This window comes from Amphibalanus amphitrite, unplaced genomic scaffold (genome assembly GCF_019059575.1).
Source record: "Amphibalanus amphitrite isolate SeventyFive unplaced genomic scaffold, NRLGWU_Aamphi_draft 002605F_arrow, whole genome shotgun sequence".
In the NCBI taxonomy this organism is placed as follows: Eukaryota; Metazoa; Arthropoda; class Thecostraca; order Balanomorpha; family Balanidae; genus Amphibalanus; species Amphibalanus amphitrite.
The window spans coordinates 9,954-29,736 of record NW_024884015.1 but is presented as its reverse complement, the minus strand read 5'-3'; the positions used below and the strand labels follow the sequence as shown (position 1 = coordinate 29,736).

Genomic DNA, 19,783 nt, shown 5'->3' with positions numbered 1-19,783 from the left:
TACACTACCTACCTACCCCTACTAACACCGCTGGGTCATGTCAGGTCACAGAATAATTGGATCCAATCAGTACTGAAATATCAGACTTAAAGTGTTCCCAGCCCTGCCCCTATTCGTGCCATTCTATTACGCTTAATCGTATTTGTCGGAAATGGCGCTTTGTGCATATGTGGCGCATTGCGACAAACGCGGCGCATTTTGGCACCAAATTGCACCCATATCGGACCATATTTGACAAAACTGTGCGAGCTGCGGCAAACATGACGCCCTGAGACAAATGTGGCGCCTTGCGGCAAACTCGGTGCATTTTTTAACTCGTATCACAAACTGTTCCTATTGAACGAAAATCAACACATTCTTTCGCCACCATTTATCAAAATCAATAATTTCACCATCCGCCAATGCGAGGCACCCGCCACCGATCGGCATGCATTTAGTCCACAAAGTTTGTCGACCCCGGCTCTCAATGAAGATCTACGAACCAGGGATGCGGAGCCGTGGAAATTTCAGACGGCTCCGGCTCCGGCTCCGGCTCCGGAGAAAAAAATCGGCTCCGGCTCCGGCTCCGGCTCCGGGTGAAATGTCATTGCGGCTCCGGCTCCGGCTCCGGCTCCGAGTAAAATGATCCGGCTCCGGCGGCTCCGGCTCCGGCGGCTCCGGCTCCGGCTTCTACTCAGTATATCTCCTATGCGATCAATTAAATATGGGTGGAAGAAAAAAGGCGATGGGATTGGTACACGTTGCTTCTGTATTTGTATAACAAGGCTATTTTGAATACCACATTGTTTTACGCCTTGTACTGTCAAACCGAACTAGGTAAATAATTGTTTCCTCGTAAGAAAAGGAGCCGGAGTCCCCCTTTTTTTGACGGCTCCGGCTCCGGCTCCGGCTCCGGGCTATATTGTTTCACGGCTCCGGCTCCGGCTCCGGCTCCGGGCAAAATATGCCGGCTCCGGCGGCTCCGGCTCCGGCTCCGGCTCCGGCTCCGCATCCCTGCTACGAACCGATCAAAATTTCATTGGCGTTCTTCCGGCGCGACCCACGCGCGAACCGTGCACCCCAGCGAGTCGGAACCTAGAAAAGGCGCTGACCCGTTACGTCACCTAGAAGGTGTGCAAATTTCAACCCCCTACGATATACCGTCTGCCCTGTAGGCCGGCTAAATTGAACCCACTACACGGCGTGGCGGACAGACAAACAGACAGATGGATCCTGTTCAAATAGTAACATAGATAAATAATCAGAACATGAAAGCTCTATCACATTCACTTCATTGTAAACAAATCAACTCAATCATATTTATCAACGCGGAATACGATACGCTGGTTGAAGAGTTCATACCTACCTACCTACACGACCCTAAGCTTAGTCTCAAAGCCATGACTGCGACAGCGGATCCCAGCTCCCAAGTGACCTACCTGTTTGGTACATGATCGTATAGAAGTTTGCGCTGGAATGGACTGAGTTTGTGGAAGTCTAGGTACTCTTCTGAGCCTTCCACGAACTTGTTAATCTCCGATCTGCAAAATAAAAAATGGAGTGAAAAATAAGCAAATGTAAGAAAAGTGCACGAGCGATTAGAACGCAATAACATTACAAATGCTTACGATAAATATTGCTGCCATGCACAAAACTTTTGATTCAAAGGCAACAAGCAACACACTACGGCATGTTTCCCATGCCGAAGAAAAAAGCAGACAAAGGGAACACCAGGTTCTTAGCACTCAAAGGTTTTGAATTTCACCCTGTCTAACCTACGACACACCACCTAGCTGCCCCTTTGGCGGCCCTACCATCACTGACATGGCCCGTTCCACGAAGTCGGCTTGGTTCTCCGGTACGGGCGTCGGCTGCAGGGTGGTACCAGGAGTACCCGAGGTGCCGGTGGTACCCTTCTGAGCCGGGGACGGCGCCGCCTCAGAGTCACGGAGCTGAGACTCCAGTCGGTCCCGGAGTGACTCGACCTGGGCAGGCGGCAGGTACGGAATGCCTGACGGAAAATGGGAGAGGTGAGAAGGGGAGAACGTGGGCAAGAGGGAAGGAGTGGAAGGAGAAGGGGATGCAATTGGTGATAGAGTGGCCCAGTGGCGTATGGGGAGTGAAAAGGAGGGTAATGAGCATATCAGGAAAGGAAATAAGAGACGGAAAAAGAGGGGAATGAAATATTGAACAGGACAGAAGAAGACAGAAGGATGGGAGGTTAAAGTGCACAAGAAAGACATCACGGTGTGATATCTATTTCAATCGCGTAGGTTGATTCCATTACACTGAATACGTATCATCTACTAAATTCAAACTGGCATCCACGATAAACCGTCAACACTTTCAATGTCGCACAAACTGACACGCCACTTTACAGACGGTGCTGTACTCTGTACGTACCGTCTTTTATGAGCTTGTTGAAGTCGAACCCATTCTCCAGGAGGAACTCCATGGAGGGCTGGCAAATGAACGAGCCCTGGCTCTGGTGGCGCGGGAACAGGTAGAAGTTGAATGTCTCCTGAATGTACCTGAGAGATCGCACAGTGGAAAAGTCTCAGAAAAAATGGCAAGGTGGCCTTTCCATACATAAATTCTTCGTTTTATTAAGTTGATTCCATGAGGAAGGCAGCGATGTCCGTCGGAATATTAGGGAATATTATGAAAGCAATTATCAATTATAGATACTGCTACCGATTTCAATGACGATTTTAAAGTGATCAAATCAAACCAAGAAACTGTGAGGATTCCAGGTTATTACTAGAATAGTAACAACTAGCAAAACTCGGAAAACATCGCCAATCACCGAAACAAGCCACCTCACACCATAAATCAGGACCATTACATTCTAATGTAATTAGGTACCCCTTTTCTCTGTCCATCTAACCTGTTTTTCTCTTTCTCCAGAGTGAAGGCCGCCAGACCGAACTGAATCACGAGGAACCCGGAGGCCGTTCGCCGTAGATGTGCGTATCTCTCCTCTGGGGTGTCAAATTTGCTCGAGCTGCCACCTGTCGACAGTCCGCTGAACTCGCAGTCCACAGCCAGGAACGAACTGCGGCAGATGGCAGCACGGATCCGCTCCAGAGAGGAGGCGAAGTCTGAGGAAGAAATATTGAAAATTATGTATATGATACCTTGATTGATTGCCATATAAAAAACGCTCGTCCTCTCTTCATCTTCTCGTTACATGACCCTGCAATTTGAGTGTGGTATGGCTTGAATACCGCTGAGCGGCCGAGGTTCGCCGGCGTAGCGCTCAACCCAGCCACCGCATTCCGGTAGTCAACTTGTAGTTGTATGTATGTATGTATGTTGGTGTAGCATGACGCCTGAATAAGGAAGCTGCACATATTGCCTAGTTTGACAATAAACAATGTGATTATTACATAAATCAATTATTATCAGCCATATCAAATGCATTCAACACAGCTTAAAGCATATAAGGAATGTCATAAACTACTATATGGCATTGATTATAATCAAAATAGTGCAAACATACTTACTGTCTTTCGTCACATCCATTCTGTATCAGTTAGAGCCAATGACTTTCTTTTTAGTTCTAACTCATGTAGGTAATTTTCTTGAAACTCAACAATCTGAAAATCCAGTTGTCAGTTAGGTATACCATGAAATGAGAAAGCATCAATCTTCCAGCATGAATTAAAAAAACTATGCCTGTGGAGGACACATGACATCCTGTTATCCTGTTACCCTTGAATGTCTACCGATAAGGCCATGTTATCCTTGACATTGAAAGAAGTTCTCCCCATCTTGGGTTTGAGATTATGGATTGCATGACAGAAAATGACTTTTCAACTTACATATATTATGGGGGGATCTCAAAATTATGTGATGCTATAGCAGGCATGTGCATGGATCTGAGAAAATAGATCTGGGATCTGATCACATGGATCCTGATCCCAGATCTGATGGGATCATAGATCCAGCTCTTTGATTTATGGACAGATCTGTTCCATAGTGATAGGAATTATACATCTGAGTCTAATTTTTTGCTTGAAATTCATTGAGATCATAGATCCTCATTGATTTTTGTCAACACAGCAATCCCCCAAAATTACTTGTTATAACTCAGAAATGGCACTTATTCATGACATATAACTCATAAAACCACTGCTTTTGTGGTTTTAAGAGATTGTACATCATAATCCAATAAACCATAATTTTTGGCACTTATTGACATAGAACACTTGGAAACCTGGTTTCAAATTTTGTGCATGGTGAGATTCACTCAGATCATAGATCTATGTTTTTGGTTTATCCTCAGATCCTATGAGATCATAGATCCAGATTCCTGGATCCAGGATAATTTTTCAGATCTAATGCAAATGTGGGATCATACATCCTAGCCTGAGCCTGCAGTTTGCTTTGAGATCCACTGAGATAATAAATCCATCACTTGGATCCATAGCTTCCATGTCTGATGCTAAGTTATAAGGGCTAGAACATTCTTTTAACTTTCATGCAAGCAAATGACAGTCTTGCTCCTCTCATTGTAAAACTGGCATTTTTTCCGCCCCACTCACAGCTCACAACACATCAAGCTGCAACTAAACAGCAAAACATAATACATAGGGTTGGCAAGGGGTGGCAAAAACTGGTTTTTGCCAGTGGTTTTAACCGGTTTAAACCGGCTGGCAGAAACCCTGGTGGCAAAAACTGGCAAAAACTCAGGTAGTCAAGACTTGCAACTTTTCTGGTTAGCAATTGATTTGAAATGTACAAATGCATTTGGATGTTTAAGAGACGCGCTAAACATTCTGAAATTTGCCCCCATAGTTACCCGGGCTGCAATGTCTATGCATGTCGGTAGACATCCGTCAGACAATGCATTTCCGAAGAATCTTGGCATTTCCATGCATCACGGTTAGGGTGCTACCTACTGCAGGTGCACACGTGTAGGGGTCGCTTTCGACTAGATCTCGAGAATGGCTCTGCCGATTGCGGTCAAATTTGGGACACCGTTACAGACAGATGAGTATGGGTGTCGCAGATAAGTCAGTCGGTGTCAACTTTCTACAAGCGCACGTGTGGGACACTTCCAGTACTCGAGAACGGCGGCGTCGATTGAGCTCAAATTTGGTACTAATACCGTTAGGAACCAGTGAGTATGGGTGCCGTCACGTGCACAAATCAGTGGCAGGCACCCCTTCGCACTTCTGCATGTGCAGGAATCACTCTTGCACTGGCTCATTTGTCGCCCCAAAAAGACGTACTGGTTACTAATGGAAAGCGGGAAGCCCATGAAAAAGTTTTTATTGTATGAAACACTGTCGAATGGTCAATATCTATTCTTTTGAAAGCATATAACTTTCACTGAATCCCCCTTAGAATGTTTCCAATTCAAATGCATGTCTATGCAATGCATTGTAATGGTTTTGAGTTTTGCCAGTTTTGCCACTTTTTGCCGGTTTAAACCGGTTTAAACCGGCAAATGGCATAAACTAGTTTTGCCGGCAAAATGCCAACCCTGAATTATGCCAAACATTCAAATGGGAGTAGCAATAAAGGCTTAGCATATGTAAGAGCAATGCTCAAGCCTTGGCTCCAATCTTAACTCCTTGCTGATTTATCAATTTGTTCAGATAATTACGAGCGAGCGAGCGCAGCCGAAGTCTTTTCAATATAACGGAAAAATCTCAGTATGAGCGGCCCGGCCCGGCCCGGCCCGGCCCGGCCCGGCCTGTAACGCTTTTGAGAGGCTTATATCTCAGCAACCGCTGGACCGATTGGCCTGCGGTTTTTTGCTGGGTAGCCCCATCCCTTCTACCCCGTAATTGACTACTTTTGATACATCTCAGTGACCGTCGTGGCACGTGCCACGTGAAAAGTCAAGGGTGTTCAAGCAGTTTTGCAAAAGTAATGATTTTGAGAGGCCCATATCTCAGCAGCGGCTAGAGCGACTGTCTTGCGGTCATTTTTATAGGGTAGCTGCATCCTTTCTACCAAAGGTCGGATACTCTTCATCTATGTGAGTGACCCCCACTGCACGTGCAAAATACAACAATAAGAGGTGCCAAATTTGTTCCCATTTCAGTAACTCGGTAATTACTGGGCGATTTCGGTGAAACTTGGCATACAGGTAGGCACCCACCAGGCAATGCATTCCCATGTGTTGCGGTTAGGGTGCTACTGCACGTGCGCACGTGCAGGGGGCGTTTCCAGATCTCGAGAACGGCTGGGCCGATTGCGCTCAATTTTGGTACACGGTTGGGGACCGGTTAGTAGGGTGCCGTGCAAAAGTCATTTTGGACCCCGTTTGCACGTGCGCACGTGCAGAATGCCGCTTCCAGATCTCAGGAACGGCTGGGCCGATTGCGTTCAAATTTGGCACACCGCTAGCAACCGGTTAGAAGGGTGCTTTGCACAAGCCCGTTGGAAGTACCCTCTCGCCCTTCCGCACGTGCAGGGCTCACTATCTCGCTCGCTCGTTCTTCGCCCAAAAGGCGTTTTACTGGTTATAATGGATATCAAGCATATACTGATACACAGTCCTTGAGGACCTCTTACAGAGGACCTCAACAACAACAAACTTCATGAATCATTAATTTTTTTGATTCAATCAACCCTGATTCCCAATGCGTTTGATCCAATCATGGCTTGTGAATCAAACAATCCTGACGGTGAATCAAACCTTTTTGATTCAACAAATTTTGTTTGATTCAATCCAATCGATTCAATCACAGATGAATCAAACACCAGTCTGTTGGCTTGGCAGCACGATAATACTGCTTTGAGATAAAGCTGAAAAACGAATATTTTTTCAAAACGGATTATTTTAAATTATTTGAACCGGAACAACCCTCACCGACGCAACAAAAATCAAATAATTAAAATTATTATCAACGGCATTCGGCAATATCGTGATTTCGTAAATGTCGCACTTGCGCATAAATACACATCGATGTGGGCTGCCATATTTCATGGGTGAGTAAAGAAAATACTTTATGGACTCTGATCCTCATGTGCAATGCATTACAGCTGCATTATAACAGGATTGTTTTGTTTTAAATTAACAGTCACCATAGGTGGAACTTTCCGCCGAGCTGGGAGGGCCCGAGCTTTCCAAATTCGACGCCGGCTTGGCTTTGGAGCCGCAACAGACCGCGGAGCTCAGGTCACCGCTAGCGGCGGCGGATTTGCTGCGCCCGGGCCCTCCCAGCGGCCGCACAGGGTTCCACCCGTGACAGCCACCATTCGTTCAGAGTTGTGTTTTTCTTATACCTATCACACATAAGCTACTAAATCTGCCATCTAGATTTCAGTGTGACCGAGCTTCGGTTTTCCCACTAATCTTTTGGTTTCAAATGAAGTCGCCTTTTGGCAGGCATGTTTTCGATCGGATCCATAATTCCATACGATCCACTGGTACTTAAATATGTCAAGTGTTTACCAAGCATTACTTTCATTCAGGGATTGTCCCACCCTTCCAGCCAGCTATCACTACTGATCACTGAGAGTAACCACTGACAGCGTCTTGGAATCACCTGTCTAAATGTTTACATACGGCATGTATGTGTAGCAAATGTATAGGGAAAGTACGGTAGGTAAATCGGAGTTGGCTGCGACGGATGCTAGTGACACTGCAGCATGAGCAGACACACAGCCCGAGCCCCAACCTTAGGAGCCGACCGAATGAATGGAGGGAATGCCGATACTAGATCATAAATCCGTCAACTGCCTAACTGTGTAACATTTCACGACAGGGTTTCATGGGTTACGTTTATTGGTCCTTGGGATCTCGATGATCGATCCGTGCGTGCACATTGCGAATACCTGGCCAGGTGAATTTCAATTCATACACGATTAGCTGCGTCAGATAGCATATGACATCTCAGTGCATATGAGCAAGTACATCACAGTGACAGGAACACCACAATGATCGAGTTGGATGCTTCGATTTGACAGCATCGGCCTGTCGATTCTGTAAGCCGTAGCACCACCGAAGCGCGACATCGGATGATGTCTGGATTAGTATTCTTCGCCTTCGTCTTCCATCATATCCGCTGAATCCACACCGACCTCTTCGTAGTCCTTCTCCAGCGCGGCCAGATCCTCGCGCGCCTCGGAGAACTCGCCCTCCTCCATGCCCTCGCCGACGTACCAGTGCACGAAGGCGCGCTTGGCGTACATCAGGTCGAATTTGTGGTCCAGGCGCGCCCAGGCCTCGGCGATGGCGGTGGTGTTGGACAGCATGCAGACGGCACGCTGCACCTTGGCCAGGTCGCCGCCGGGCACCACGGTCGGCGGCTGGTAGTTGATGCCGATCTTGAAGCCGGTCGGACACCAGTCGACGAACTGGATGGACCTCTTGGTCTTGATGGTGGCGATGGCGGCGTTGACGTCCTTCGGGACGACGTCTCCACGGTAAAGCAGACAACAGGACATGTACTTTCCGTGGCGCGGGTCGCACTTGACCATCTGGTTAGCCGGCTCGAAGCAGGAGTTGGTGATCTCGGAGACCGAAAGCTGCTCGTGGTTGGCCTTCTCCGCCGAGATGACCGGAGCATAGGTGACCAGCGGGAAGTGGATACGCGGGTACGGCACCAGGTTGGTCTGGAACTCGGTCAGGTCCACGTTCAGGGCGCCGTCGAAGCGCAGCGAGGCCGTGATGGAGGAGACGATCTGGCCGATCAGACGGTTAAGGTTGGCGTAGGACGGACGCTCGATGTCCAGGTTGCGGCGGCAGATGTCGTAGATGGCCTCGTTGTCGACCATGAAGGCGCAGTCCGAGTGCTCCAGGGTGGTGTGGGTGGTCAGGATGGAGTTGTACGGCTCCACCACGGCCGTGGCCACCTGCGGCGCAGGGTAGATGGCGAACTCCAGCTTCGACTTCTTGCCGTAGTCGACGCTGAGACGCTCCATCAGCAGCGAGGTGAAGCCGGAGCCGGTGCCGCCGCCGAACGAGTGGAAGATCAGGAAACCCTGCAGACCTGCGGAAAAAGAAAGACGCGTTGGCATAAACTGTTGGACGGTGGCAGCGGAAAGCAACATTTCCCCGTAGGTCGGAACTCAGAAACATGGAAATTAAAAATAGGATTAAAAAATTAGGCTTTTAATGACATTACCTTGCTTGTGTACCATACCATGTAAATGTTTCATCAAACATTGCTTCCATTACGCAAACATTTAAAGAGACAAGCGTAAGAGCATTGAAATGAAGTCGGCATTTTCCAAAGTGCAAGCAAATTGAAACGGTATATTTAAAATTGATATTTAAGAACGGTAAAAGAGCACCACGAACAATATTGAATGCCATTACAACTGACCGTTACATGCATTCTTACTGACTAGTACTAAATGTATTAGCTTCCGAAGCTCATGACCGTTTATCACTTGACATCTGGCTCGAAGAGAGCGGGGACGCCAGGCCTAATGACCTTTAGTTCCCGAATTAAATGAAATCAGGCAGGATAAGCTGTTACTGACCGGTGCACTGGTCGGAGAGTTTCCTGACTCTGTCCAACACCAGGTCGACGATCTCCTTGCCGATGGTGTAGTGGCCACGGGCGTAGTTGTTGGCGGCGTCCTCCTTGCCGGTGATCATCTGTTCCGGGTGGAACAGCTGACGATAGGCGCCCGTGCGCACCTCGTCTGAGGAGAGGAGGGGGTGGAAATGACATTACCGGCTATAGGCATCGAGTACAGGAGGGTTGGTGCAAAGCGCTGGCCTGAAAACTGAATTAAAAATCGACAACTGCAAGCAACGTGTGTGAGAGTCAAATGCAGCAAAAGAACACATTTGTTATTTGTACATAGCCAACGCAAATAACGCAAATAGCCCTAATAAAATATGTGAATGGTGGGACGATGATATATCGACAAGCACGCATGAAATAATAACGTCATAAGACTCATCTTCACAGCATGCATCGATTTCTATGACAGTTCACATACGTACCGACTACGGAAGGCTCCAGGTCGACGAACACGGCGCGGGGCACGTGCTTTCCTGCTCCGGTCTCCAGGAAGAAGGTGCTGAAGCTGTCATCGTTGACACCCGCAGACTTGTCTGTAAACAGAACAAATGCGAAAACGTTACACTTAGGTATAGTGGGTTATCGTTGCCGCATTTCCCATAATCGTTGATGGAAATTATAGGACAGAGTTGATATTCATTCAGTAAAAGAAGTAGCAAAATATTGTTGAATGTTCAATTTTACGGAGTTTTTAGGGGACTTAACTCTGTAAATCTTCCGTGCTATCACTCTAACGAACCGATCAGTTGCCGCTGTACAGACTCGCCAGTTATGACTTGCTGTATTAGATAACTGCGCTAACTAACGGTTGTTGACAGTGAGATCGCAACAGCACTCATTAAACCATTAGCTTCTCAATACAACCCATCTCTCAGCTGTCATTAAACGATCTGCGTTATAACGCCATTCGCCAGTGTCAGCGGCAAACCGTGCGGGCTGGGCCATTTTACCGACATGTTCGTCAGTGACACATGGTCCAAGCCAAAACAGTCCGAGCACTTTTCTGTATTGTTTCGTGCGCCCCGAACCGGAACGAATTGAAACGAACCGGAACGAACCTGAGCGGCAGACCGGATACCTAAACCACGCCCCGGGGTCCGGGAGCTCGACCGGTGCATGTTGGGGCTGGAGCAGCGTTGTTTCGGGAAGATCAAAATAAAATTTAACGGAAACGATCCTTCAAATTTTGAATTGCGAATTGCGCACTTGAGTTAATTATGCATGATCAACTAAAACGTCCTAGCATAATGGGAAATATTCGGCCAGACCATGATTCTCTTGACACACCCCGCCGGTATACGACTCGGTAACTGGTCAGCAGAATCGGTAAGATGCCGCGTACCTACTCGGAATCGATGGGGCCTCGTGCTCGAAGACGATAGGACATTGTACTTGGAATCGATAGGGCGCGTGCCCTGTGTCTAGCCAGCGTACTCGAGTCAGGTATGGGCGTTATCGATCATTGGAGACGGCTGTAATCCTCTATATTGGACATTGAGCCGGTTGTTGGTAAGGGGATGGATCACCAAACCAGGCACGGGTGGTGTCTGGTTTGGTTGGGCGAGAAAGAGAAGGAGAGAGCGAGCGAGCGAGCGACGAGAGAGAGAGAGAGAGAGAGAGAGAGAGAGAGAGAGAGAGAGAGAGAGAGAGAGAGAAAATACATTTTTGTTTCTACGACCAAATACTGCCCGTTTATACGCATCTGCAAATTACGAGTTAATCTCTACTACCTGTCACTAGATGTCGCTACTTGTTTGCGCCTGAAGATATACTGTGCCGCTGAACAACCGCGTATATTGGACGTGCGTCATTGCACAAAGCCATAATAAAAGCGTTTTTAATCTCTTGGAGACTCAGATCTAGTGAAAAAGATGCATCTCATGATCGGAATTCTCTCATCATGATTATTAATCTGCCTTATCAGTCATCGTAGACCGTTGTTGATGCATAAACTAACCATCGCCCGTATAATTGGCCTTTTACATCATCTAACGTGTGTGCATGTGTGTGTGTGGGGGGGGGAGGGGGTCCATTCAGTACTGTCATGAATGCCAAGTACACATTCATAAAGATCTACAGCTGTGAATAACGTCCAAACTTCACAAAATCTCAATCCATCGTGATGCGACGTCTGCAATGATTTAAATATATCCTTCGCTGTTTTTGTTACGACAGTGACGGTCGTTTCATGCAAGACTCGAGAGATGTTCCGTGAAACGGCTGCGCAGAGTGCAGACAAGCAAGCCATCCAACACTTTTGGCGTCAACAATGGCCCACTAAACAGACCCAGCTTCGTCAACGCCCACATCTAAACACCTACTCCTTCACTCCGAGGCCAAACACTCCCCATTCTCCTCCCACGCTAGATGACGTCATAAAACCAATGACATCATCAGCAGCACGACAGTACTCAAATGCTGCGCAAATATAACGATCCCACAGTAAATGCGGACATCCTCATTATGTAAGCATTATCCAGTCAATTTAGCAAATGTCCACCATTTAGCCACCAGTTACCGCCTATCAGCAGCGCCATGTCATCGCACGGGATGTGTCGTCATCGACCAGTGGGAGTGACGTCACTTGGCAGCAGATGACCCGTCCCGTCGAGGCCACAGCAGCCTCCGCCGCCGCCGTCGGCTGGTGCCAAGTGAGATGACTATTTGCGTCGAGGGCAGAGCCGGTGGACCACGGTGGCGGACGGGTGGTGGACACTGGGCAGAGGACCGATTGGAGAGAGTGAAAGAGAGTAGGGGAGAGGTGTGGACTGTGGAGGCAGGGCGGGAGATAGATGGGAGAGAGAACAAGAGAGAGAGAGAGAGAGAGAGAAAGAGAGATGGGAGGAAGGGAGAGAGAGAGATTGGGAGGAAGGGAGAGGGAGAGAGAATGAGAGAGAGAGAGAATGAGAGAGAGAGAGAATGAGAGAGAGAGAGAGAGAGAAAGAGAGAGAGAGAGAGAGAGAGAGAGAGAGAGAGAGAGAGAGAGAGAGAGAGAGAGAGAGAGAGAGAGAGAGAGAGAGAGAGAGAGGTGGCGAGAATTAGTAGGATGATTGGTTGGAGAAGTATCGCTCATCGATCGAATTAAAGTGCTCTCCAGTCTAGTACTTTTCAGCCCTGTTTTGATTAACACTTCACGGAAAAATTTTGAGTTTGGCAGCCTCCCTCTGCTTTGTTTCCTGTGCATGCCAGCCAGCAACCCTTCTGCACCTGTCCCATGCCATCTCACAAACAGTCCTAGTCTAAACAAACCAAAATTTCATCAGTCGGTAAATATGTACAGCACTGCGTCGTTCTTCTTTACAGTGAACAAACCTTAGCCAAAGCACAGCGCCATGCCTGTTACTCATATCTCCTGACCAGGAGACGCCCACACCTATCGTCGCTATCTTGAATACATAGCGTCGGAGACACACAGGTATGTAGTAGATACGAGGGATTAGGGGCGACGGACGATAAAAAGACGGGTCGGAGACAGCTCGTGTGACGGGCGGTGGTCGATGGGCGCAGGACAGTGGGGCGGTGGGCGGGGACGATGGGCAGCGGGCGAAAGGCGGTGAACGTTTGGCGGGTGATGGGAGGAGCGCCGGAAGGTGGTACACAAAATACGATGGTGGTAACCACATTGCAATCTAGATGCGCTTTTCGGAATCTGTTGCGCCTTTATTTTATGTCCACCTTTCGCTCGGAAAATAACCGATCTCTTATTTTTATAGGTATACCTAACCACCCAGATTTAGGTATAAAAGAAATAGCTGCCCAAAACTGTCAAGTATGAAGCGTACTACGTAGCATTCGCTGCCCACCACCATCCACCCCATCGCTGGTGTACACGCTGCACGCCACGATGGCTGACATCAATACGGGATCCAATATGGGCACGTGTACGATTTCCATTGGCCGCGTCAGCCCCGGGGAAGACGGACAAGTGAGAACTGTGTAACGATCTAATAGCGGGGTGTATGGTCGAATAACGCAGGAGAATGGTCGAATGACGCAGGAGAATCATGTCATCGTCATGTAATTCATATTACACCTAAATGTACAGTCTGTCTTAACCCTCGCCGGACCTATTGGTTTTCTACATACGCGCCGGCCGAGGGGGGGGCGGGTACGACCCCCCCCCCTCGCCGTTTCGCCCCTGGTGGAGCTAGCGCGTCGCGGAAAAAACGAGCGTGTGTGCCGTTACGAGACGCAGAGATTGGTACCCGACTTTAAGGTCCTAGGTCAACCGGTGACCTCTGAGGTCAGGTCAAGTGCCCCAAGGTACGGTTCAGTTTTTGGTAAATAACTTCGCAAAAAACGGCCGCAGAGCGCCGATTTTGGCAGCATCGTGTTTGTCTCGCTCAGGCGCGTCGAATGGTATACTTTTTGTCCGGGTCAGGTCAACTTGGGGTGTTGACCTCAGGTCAAGGTCAGGTCAGCACCCCCAGGTCACGAAGCTGGTCGAAAGAGGTCATGTCGCATATCATTCGATTCGGCAGGTCTTCCTGAGTCCATTGGTGGCTTTCCCGACTCGCTAGCTCAATTTGATCAAGAGTTATTAACGAAAAACTAATATGACCTTGATGACGTCATAAATGACGTCACGCAAGGTCAACATTGCAAAAGTGACGCATCTAACCTTGCAAGGAGTGCATCAAATCACGATTCTGTGTGCTTGAGATAGTTGGAGATCGTTCCCGGCGCCAGAATAGCAGTTTTCATTTTTCCCCCATTGACTTATAATGGTGAGGTCACGAAAATGACCTGACCTCATATGACCTTTAGGAAAAATCCGAGAATACAAGTTGTGGGACTCATAATGGATACTAGATCCTGCAAGTTTCATTTCCCTGTGACATCTCCTCTGGCAGTGAGGGCGTTGCGAAGTTGCGACATCTGAAGACCGTACAGAGGTTCACTTATGACGTCATAGGTCAGTGACCTGACCTGACCCAAAAATGCGGTTGGTGTCAAAAGATTCGGTTTGGATCAAAGGTCAGGTATGCCAAGTTTCAGCTCTTTATCGCCAGCGTGTTCGGAGCTATCGCGAAAAAACCCTATGGGGGGGGGCGGCACCCGCCCCCCCTCCCCTCGGCCGGCGAGGGTTAAAAGTACCGCGCAAAGTGACGGTGGGTCCATCAAGCCTGACCGAGGAAGGGCCTGCTAAATTTAAGTCACCGAAGCAATTGACATCCTCGTCCATTCCCCAGGTCAATTGGTTCGGTGATTTGCAAATTATAGCAGGTCCTTCCTCGGTCAGGCTTGATGGATCCCACCGTCACTTTGCGCGGTACTTTTAAGACAGACTGTACATTTAGGAAGTACAAGCAGGTCCAACTCCATTCGCACTGCGCAAAAACCGTGCCCTTCATTGATATTAAACTCAATAAATATACGGGATAGATATGTAATAAATATGTAATAAGTAAGATTATGTGAAGAAATAAGACGCCAATCGGTGCTTATTTATGTTGGCGCCGTGTCGTATTCGTGGACTTCTTTTTACAATTTGTTATACACCTCCATTGTCATAACGACTGTTGCTGTAGCACATTTCCTACCGTTATGGTACTGGCCTCACCTCTCATCCCCTCCCTCTAGCCCCCTCCCCCCCCCCGCTTACACCCACACAGCTCAGGGGTGGATCCGCTGCAGGGAATAGCTCAAATTCCAGGGCTGCACGCTCTCCCCATTACGGCACCGGGGTCCAAAGCCGAGCCGTCCGGTCCAACCGTGCCAGCAACGAGAGGAGGGTGAAACGGGTCCTGACCTCGGGCGAGAGTCAAGGTCAAAGGAGACCTAATGCTGATGAACTCTGTTGGATGCCACTGCACTGCAGTGGAGTTTGGAGTAGGTAGAAGTGTACTAAATTGAATTGAAAGATGCCAAGTTTTTAGAAAGGTAGGTTATCACTCTCATTTACCCTCAGGAAAAGTCAAAATGCAGCGTTGACATTCTTATACCATTGCAGCATCATTGAAGAGAAAAGCTGTGTTGGAACGTCTTTTACTTTATGTGCACGTTTTATGTCATCACGACCCATGTTTGGTATAATATTCATGAGCGTGATCAGATGTCAGCCGCGGAATAAATTTGTGACTTGTACAGACGACGGGTAGCAGTTTATTAGTTTTTTCTTTTAATCCTCATGTCTCTGCTATGAGACGCTAGCCGAAGAGTTCACATTGAGACGATATGTATGCCACAAAATGTTCGTTGTTTTAAAGAATTGTAATATTTTTGGAGCTATTAAGCATCTCCTCGTCATCGGAAACGTGTGTGACTAACAATAGCAAATCGCAGCTCAAATCAAACGCACAAAGATTATGTGTCGTCTTCGGCCATAAAACGTACAGTGTTGAATAATCTTTATTGCATTTCCCCGTATTGCTACCAGCCTGCACGGCACAGGAAGTGTAGCTGCACACACGACCTTACTAATTTAGTGGCCCCGTCCTATTATGTTCCACGCGAGTCGACCGGCAAATTGTTTTCATCTGCTGCACCGTGTGGGTGGGATGACTAATAGAGCCGGTCATCCCGACACAGTGGTGTGTGAAGTAACCGTGTTACCATTGCAGCTCGTTTACAGACTAGTTAAGAAGTGAGAAGACTGTGGCAGGACGTTGGGCGAATGCGGATGCATATGCAGAAAACGTGTGATTTTTACTAATTTAAGCACATCAAGTGACGGATGGCGGTTTTCTTTAATCCATAAAAAGTCCTTTGAAAAAAATAGCATCACACGTAGAGTGAACAGCTCATCCTGTTTCTGTACCATGGATAGTAAAAAACACGTCACTTTTTTGTTTTTACATCTGCTACTGAAGGTCCTGACATGGAAAAACCTAACAGTTTTTCCCCTATAATAATGTCGGGTGGTGTTCAGTTTAAAGACGTACGACGAAGGATTGAAAGACTTATTTACAATAGCGCCATGAATAGGCGATAGAATGGAGATTTTGTTTGGGATGATTTTTTATTTACGCCACGACGCTAGCTAGTCACAATTCCTCATGCTTTTCTCGACTGGTAACGCTTACGCTAAAACCTTGTCATCGGTTCGCTGAAAGGGAACCGCATGGTGACGATGATAACTATAAGGCAGTGACGACAGGCGAATGGAATGGCGACAATGACGAGGCAACTATGACAACAACCGGTCTAATAGACGCTGATAGCCGCACTCCTATACAAACGGCAGTCCCGGGCCGGATAGCGACCGAGTCACGATAATCGGGACCCCGCCCTGGCGTTTCGAGTGAAGCAGTCTATGCCGAAGGATTTAGTCTCAAGCATTTCCAATCGGGTGTCAATGCTTGCATTTATTCGCGATGAACACATATCGCCAGACGCCAGTCGAATTTTCATTTGACTTTAGCACTTCTGACAAGCTGTAATCGCCCGTCAAATAGAGAGAACTTAAAATGATGTTAATATTATATGCATAAAATACATGTATGCAAACCCTGAAATGTTTCATTGCCACTGAAAAAAAACGTCAAGGAATTTCCGGGATACCCTGTATAAAAGCTCCTCCCTGAAGGGATGAGACAGAGATGTGTTCCTCACCTGATGGGATGGTTCCGTCGGCCTGGATGCCGTGCTCCAGACAGTAGAGCTCCCAGCAGGCGTTGCCCATCTGGCAGCCAGCCTGGCCAACATGGATGGAGATGCACTCGCGCTGAAAAAAGGAAACGGAATTATTGCGATGTTTTTAACGTAACGTTTGTACGTTTCGGATGAGGTTGGCCTTTTGGGAAACGTTTTCTATTCGTGCCGATATCAGTATAGGTATTTTGCTGTTTTAATGGTCGGCCAACTTTTAATATTCTAAGTCAATACTATGCATTGAACGTTCATCAAGAGTTGAATAATACTAAAACTGAAAAAAGATAACGAAAGATCTTATGATCATCTGATGAAAACGTTTAGATAATAAATAGTGCTATCCAAGCTAAACGAATACGATAAAAAAGCCTCGGAAAGGTTAGCCTTTCCGGGGCAAATTCCATCTGACGTTATGAAGGAGACAATAAAATCCGCCCACGATTTCACCAGCCCTAAACCAAACCACTGCACCACTGAACCCCGGGTTAACAGCGCAGTCGGCTGCGATCTCCCTCAATCTATGTCGTGAGAGACCTCCCCGTGTTCTGTGACCGCATTGCACACGGGGTCACGGGGGCACGCGGGGTCAGCGTGAAAACGACCCGCGCGGGTCACGAGGTGGGCCAGGGATGCCGCCGGGGCCCGGTGCCGTCTGGTGAACTATTCGACTACTTTTTTGTGTGGGCATGGATCAGGGAACTTGATTATGATATGGTGAGTTTTGGCTCACAAAAAGACTGTTCTTTAGGTTTTACAACATTTACGTTTTATTCGACTTCTTATCAATCGGTATCGTTTGTTTGAACATTGAAACGGATGGCTATAATGAAAATAACTCAAAACGTTTAGACAGAAAAACGGCAGATTATTCCAAGAGTGGGTCAAAATAAGAAATTCACAAATGACTCTAAAAACAGCAATCACCAGTTCGAGATTTAATTAATTACGCATATTGGGCCTAAATAGGAATCGACCGGGTTTCGGCCTAAAGTCCGAAGTGAAAATCAATTGCAGTTTTTTTTTAAATTAGGCCTATATGGTCTGATGAAACTCAGCCGGAACACAACGAACAATTTGTATTTGCAGAGGCCTTTGAATGAAACAGGACAAATCTTGTCTGAGGGATAGATTTTATATCGATCTTCTGAGTTAATTAATTTCCATTATAAAAATATCACAGCCATCCACGCAATCATGTCCACCTACCATATTGTCGTTTGTTGAAATCGGGGTTGAACACAATCCGCAGCGAAAAACAGCAAAGGCTGAGGAGAGCGGCGCGCTCCGTGCTACGAGGAAGCGTCGATGCCGCGTAGTGAATGACTTGCCGTCCCCGCGCCGGCCCGCCGCCGCCGCCGCCGCCGCCGCCGCCCGAGCCTGCGGCGCACGGGCGCGCCCAGGACCCGCTTGCCGTGGGGCAGGTCCAGACACATGGCGCGGTCATCCTAGGTGCAAAGGCGCATCCAGGGATGTCAATGGGGGAGCAGATGTCAAATGAGGTCTGAGACCAGACCGTGAGGGTGTTTTGGACAGCACGGTGTCGACTTTGGCTCTGGTTAGGGACGAGGTTGGCAATGGATTCGTGATCGGGGAATGATAATGCAAAGTCAAGCATACCTATTTTGTTTTGGAGAATTGGGATGTTTATGAACTTCACGCATGCATTGATTGTTTCCATGTCTCAACAGCCATAGTCCCGACTTTGCACGATTAAATGCATGCCAGTTTCTCGTTTTGTTTCATCGCCGCCAGTTCAGACGAAACGCTACGGCCGGGGCGTTTAACCGTCTAACCGTCTAAACGTTTATGTGCCAATTGACCAGCCACGAACACATATCAGTCAGTGTCAAATTATCATGATCATCTCTACTAAAAATCCTAAGGATAGCTCCGATAAATGTCGCCTGGGTCCATCCATTGCCATGCATTGGCGACTCACACTAGCCTCGGGGTCTTCAGTTGTCGGCCGTATCAAGCATTCCTGAACCTCTGAGTCTGGTCCACTGCCAAGATACTCGAGTCTCGAAGCTGACGGCTGAATAAAATTCCGAATGTCAGCCAATGATTTATGAAGGAGAGAGGGTAGTTGATGAAATAAATTCGTAAGATTTCGGTACATTCATGCACGGTAGATAAAAGATATTCGATGCAACCGTTATTCGATGCAACCGAAACAGAGTTGTTAACTAGTTGTGTTTGGACCGTTTCCGAATGTGATATCAGGTCATGATCAGTCTAAAACGTATTCGGTTGATAGAATCAAGGTTATGAGATGGATAACAGAAAAATAGGTATTCATCCTAGTGGTTCTAAATAAGGACAACTGCTTCAGGACGATGTATCATGATGATAAGCAATACAGATGTTTTTATAAAAGCACCTGTGCAGGTGGCTTGTTAGCGCTTTAGAATATGACGGTGTTCGATTATGTCTTGGCATGGCAACACAGGATCAACTGCAACAACGGGATAATATGTAGGTCTAAATAAGAACGTTATCATAAGTTAAACATCGGCCAGCGCAAAAAACATAAGTGGATCCCAGCAGAACGATAGAAGTATTATGCAAGCCAATGTATGCTGTCTTACCCTAATTCAATATACCCTGGTCTTACCGGTGCATGGCTTCTAATGACTAAAACAAACATCCGATGCCGGCGTGTTCCTACAACACGCCAGCGTGTAGCTTGCGTGTTATAACTTATAACACCC

At 47.5% G+C, this 19,783-nt stretch overlaps 2 protein-coding genes across 2 annotated transcripts; both read right to left on the bottom strand.

The window, feature by feature from the left end:
* Positions 1-1,414: 1,414 nt before the first annotated feature.
* On the bottom strand, positions 1,415-6,839 carry LOC122377185 (poly(A)-specific ribonuclease PARN-like). Its single transcript, XM_043357141.1, has 6 exons — positions 6,813-6,839; positions 3,486-3,578; positions 2,867-3,080; positions 2,383-2,510; positions 1,804-1,990; positions 1,415-1,520 (listed from the first exon to the last, which is right to left on the bottom strand). Exons 2-6 carry the CDS (start codon positions 3,502-3,504, stop codon positions 1,415-1,417), a joined length of 654 nt encoding a protein of 217 aa, XP_043213076.1. The 5' UTR covers positions 3,505-3,578; positions 6,813-6,839.
* An 869-nt stretch (positions 6,840-7,708) lies between these two features.
* LOC122377183 (tubulin alpha-3 chain-like) lies at positions 7,709-18,455 on the bottom strand. The gene is made up of 5 exons (XM_043357139.1): positions 18,279-18,455; positions 17,034-17,145; positions 9,902-10,012; positions 9,430-9,594; positions 7,709-8,933 (listed from the first exon to the last, which is right to left on the bottom strand). Exons 1-5 carry the CDS (start codon positions 18,279-18,281, stop codon positions 7,972-7,974), a joined length of 1,353 nt encoding a protein of 450 aa, XP_043213074.1. The 5' UTR covers positions 18,282-18,455; the 3' UTR covers positions 7,709-7,971.
* Between the last annotated feature and the right edge of the window lie 1,328 nt (positions 18,456-19,783).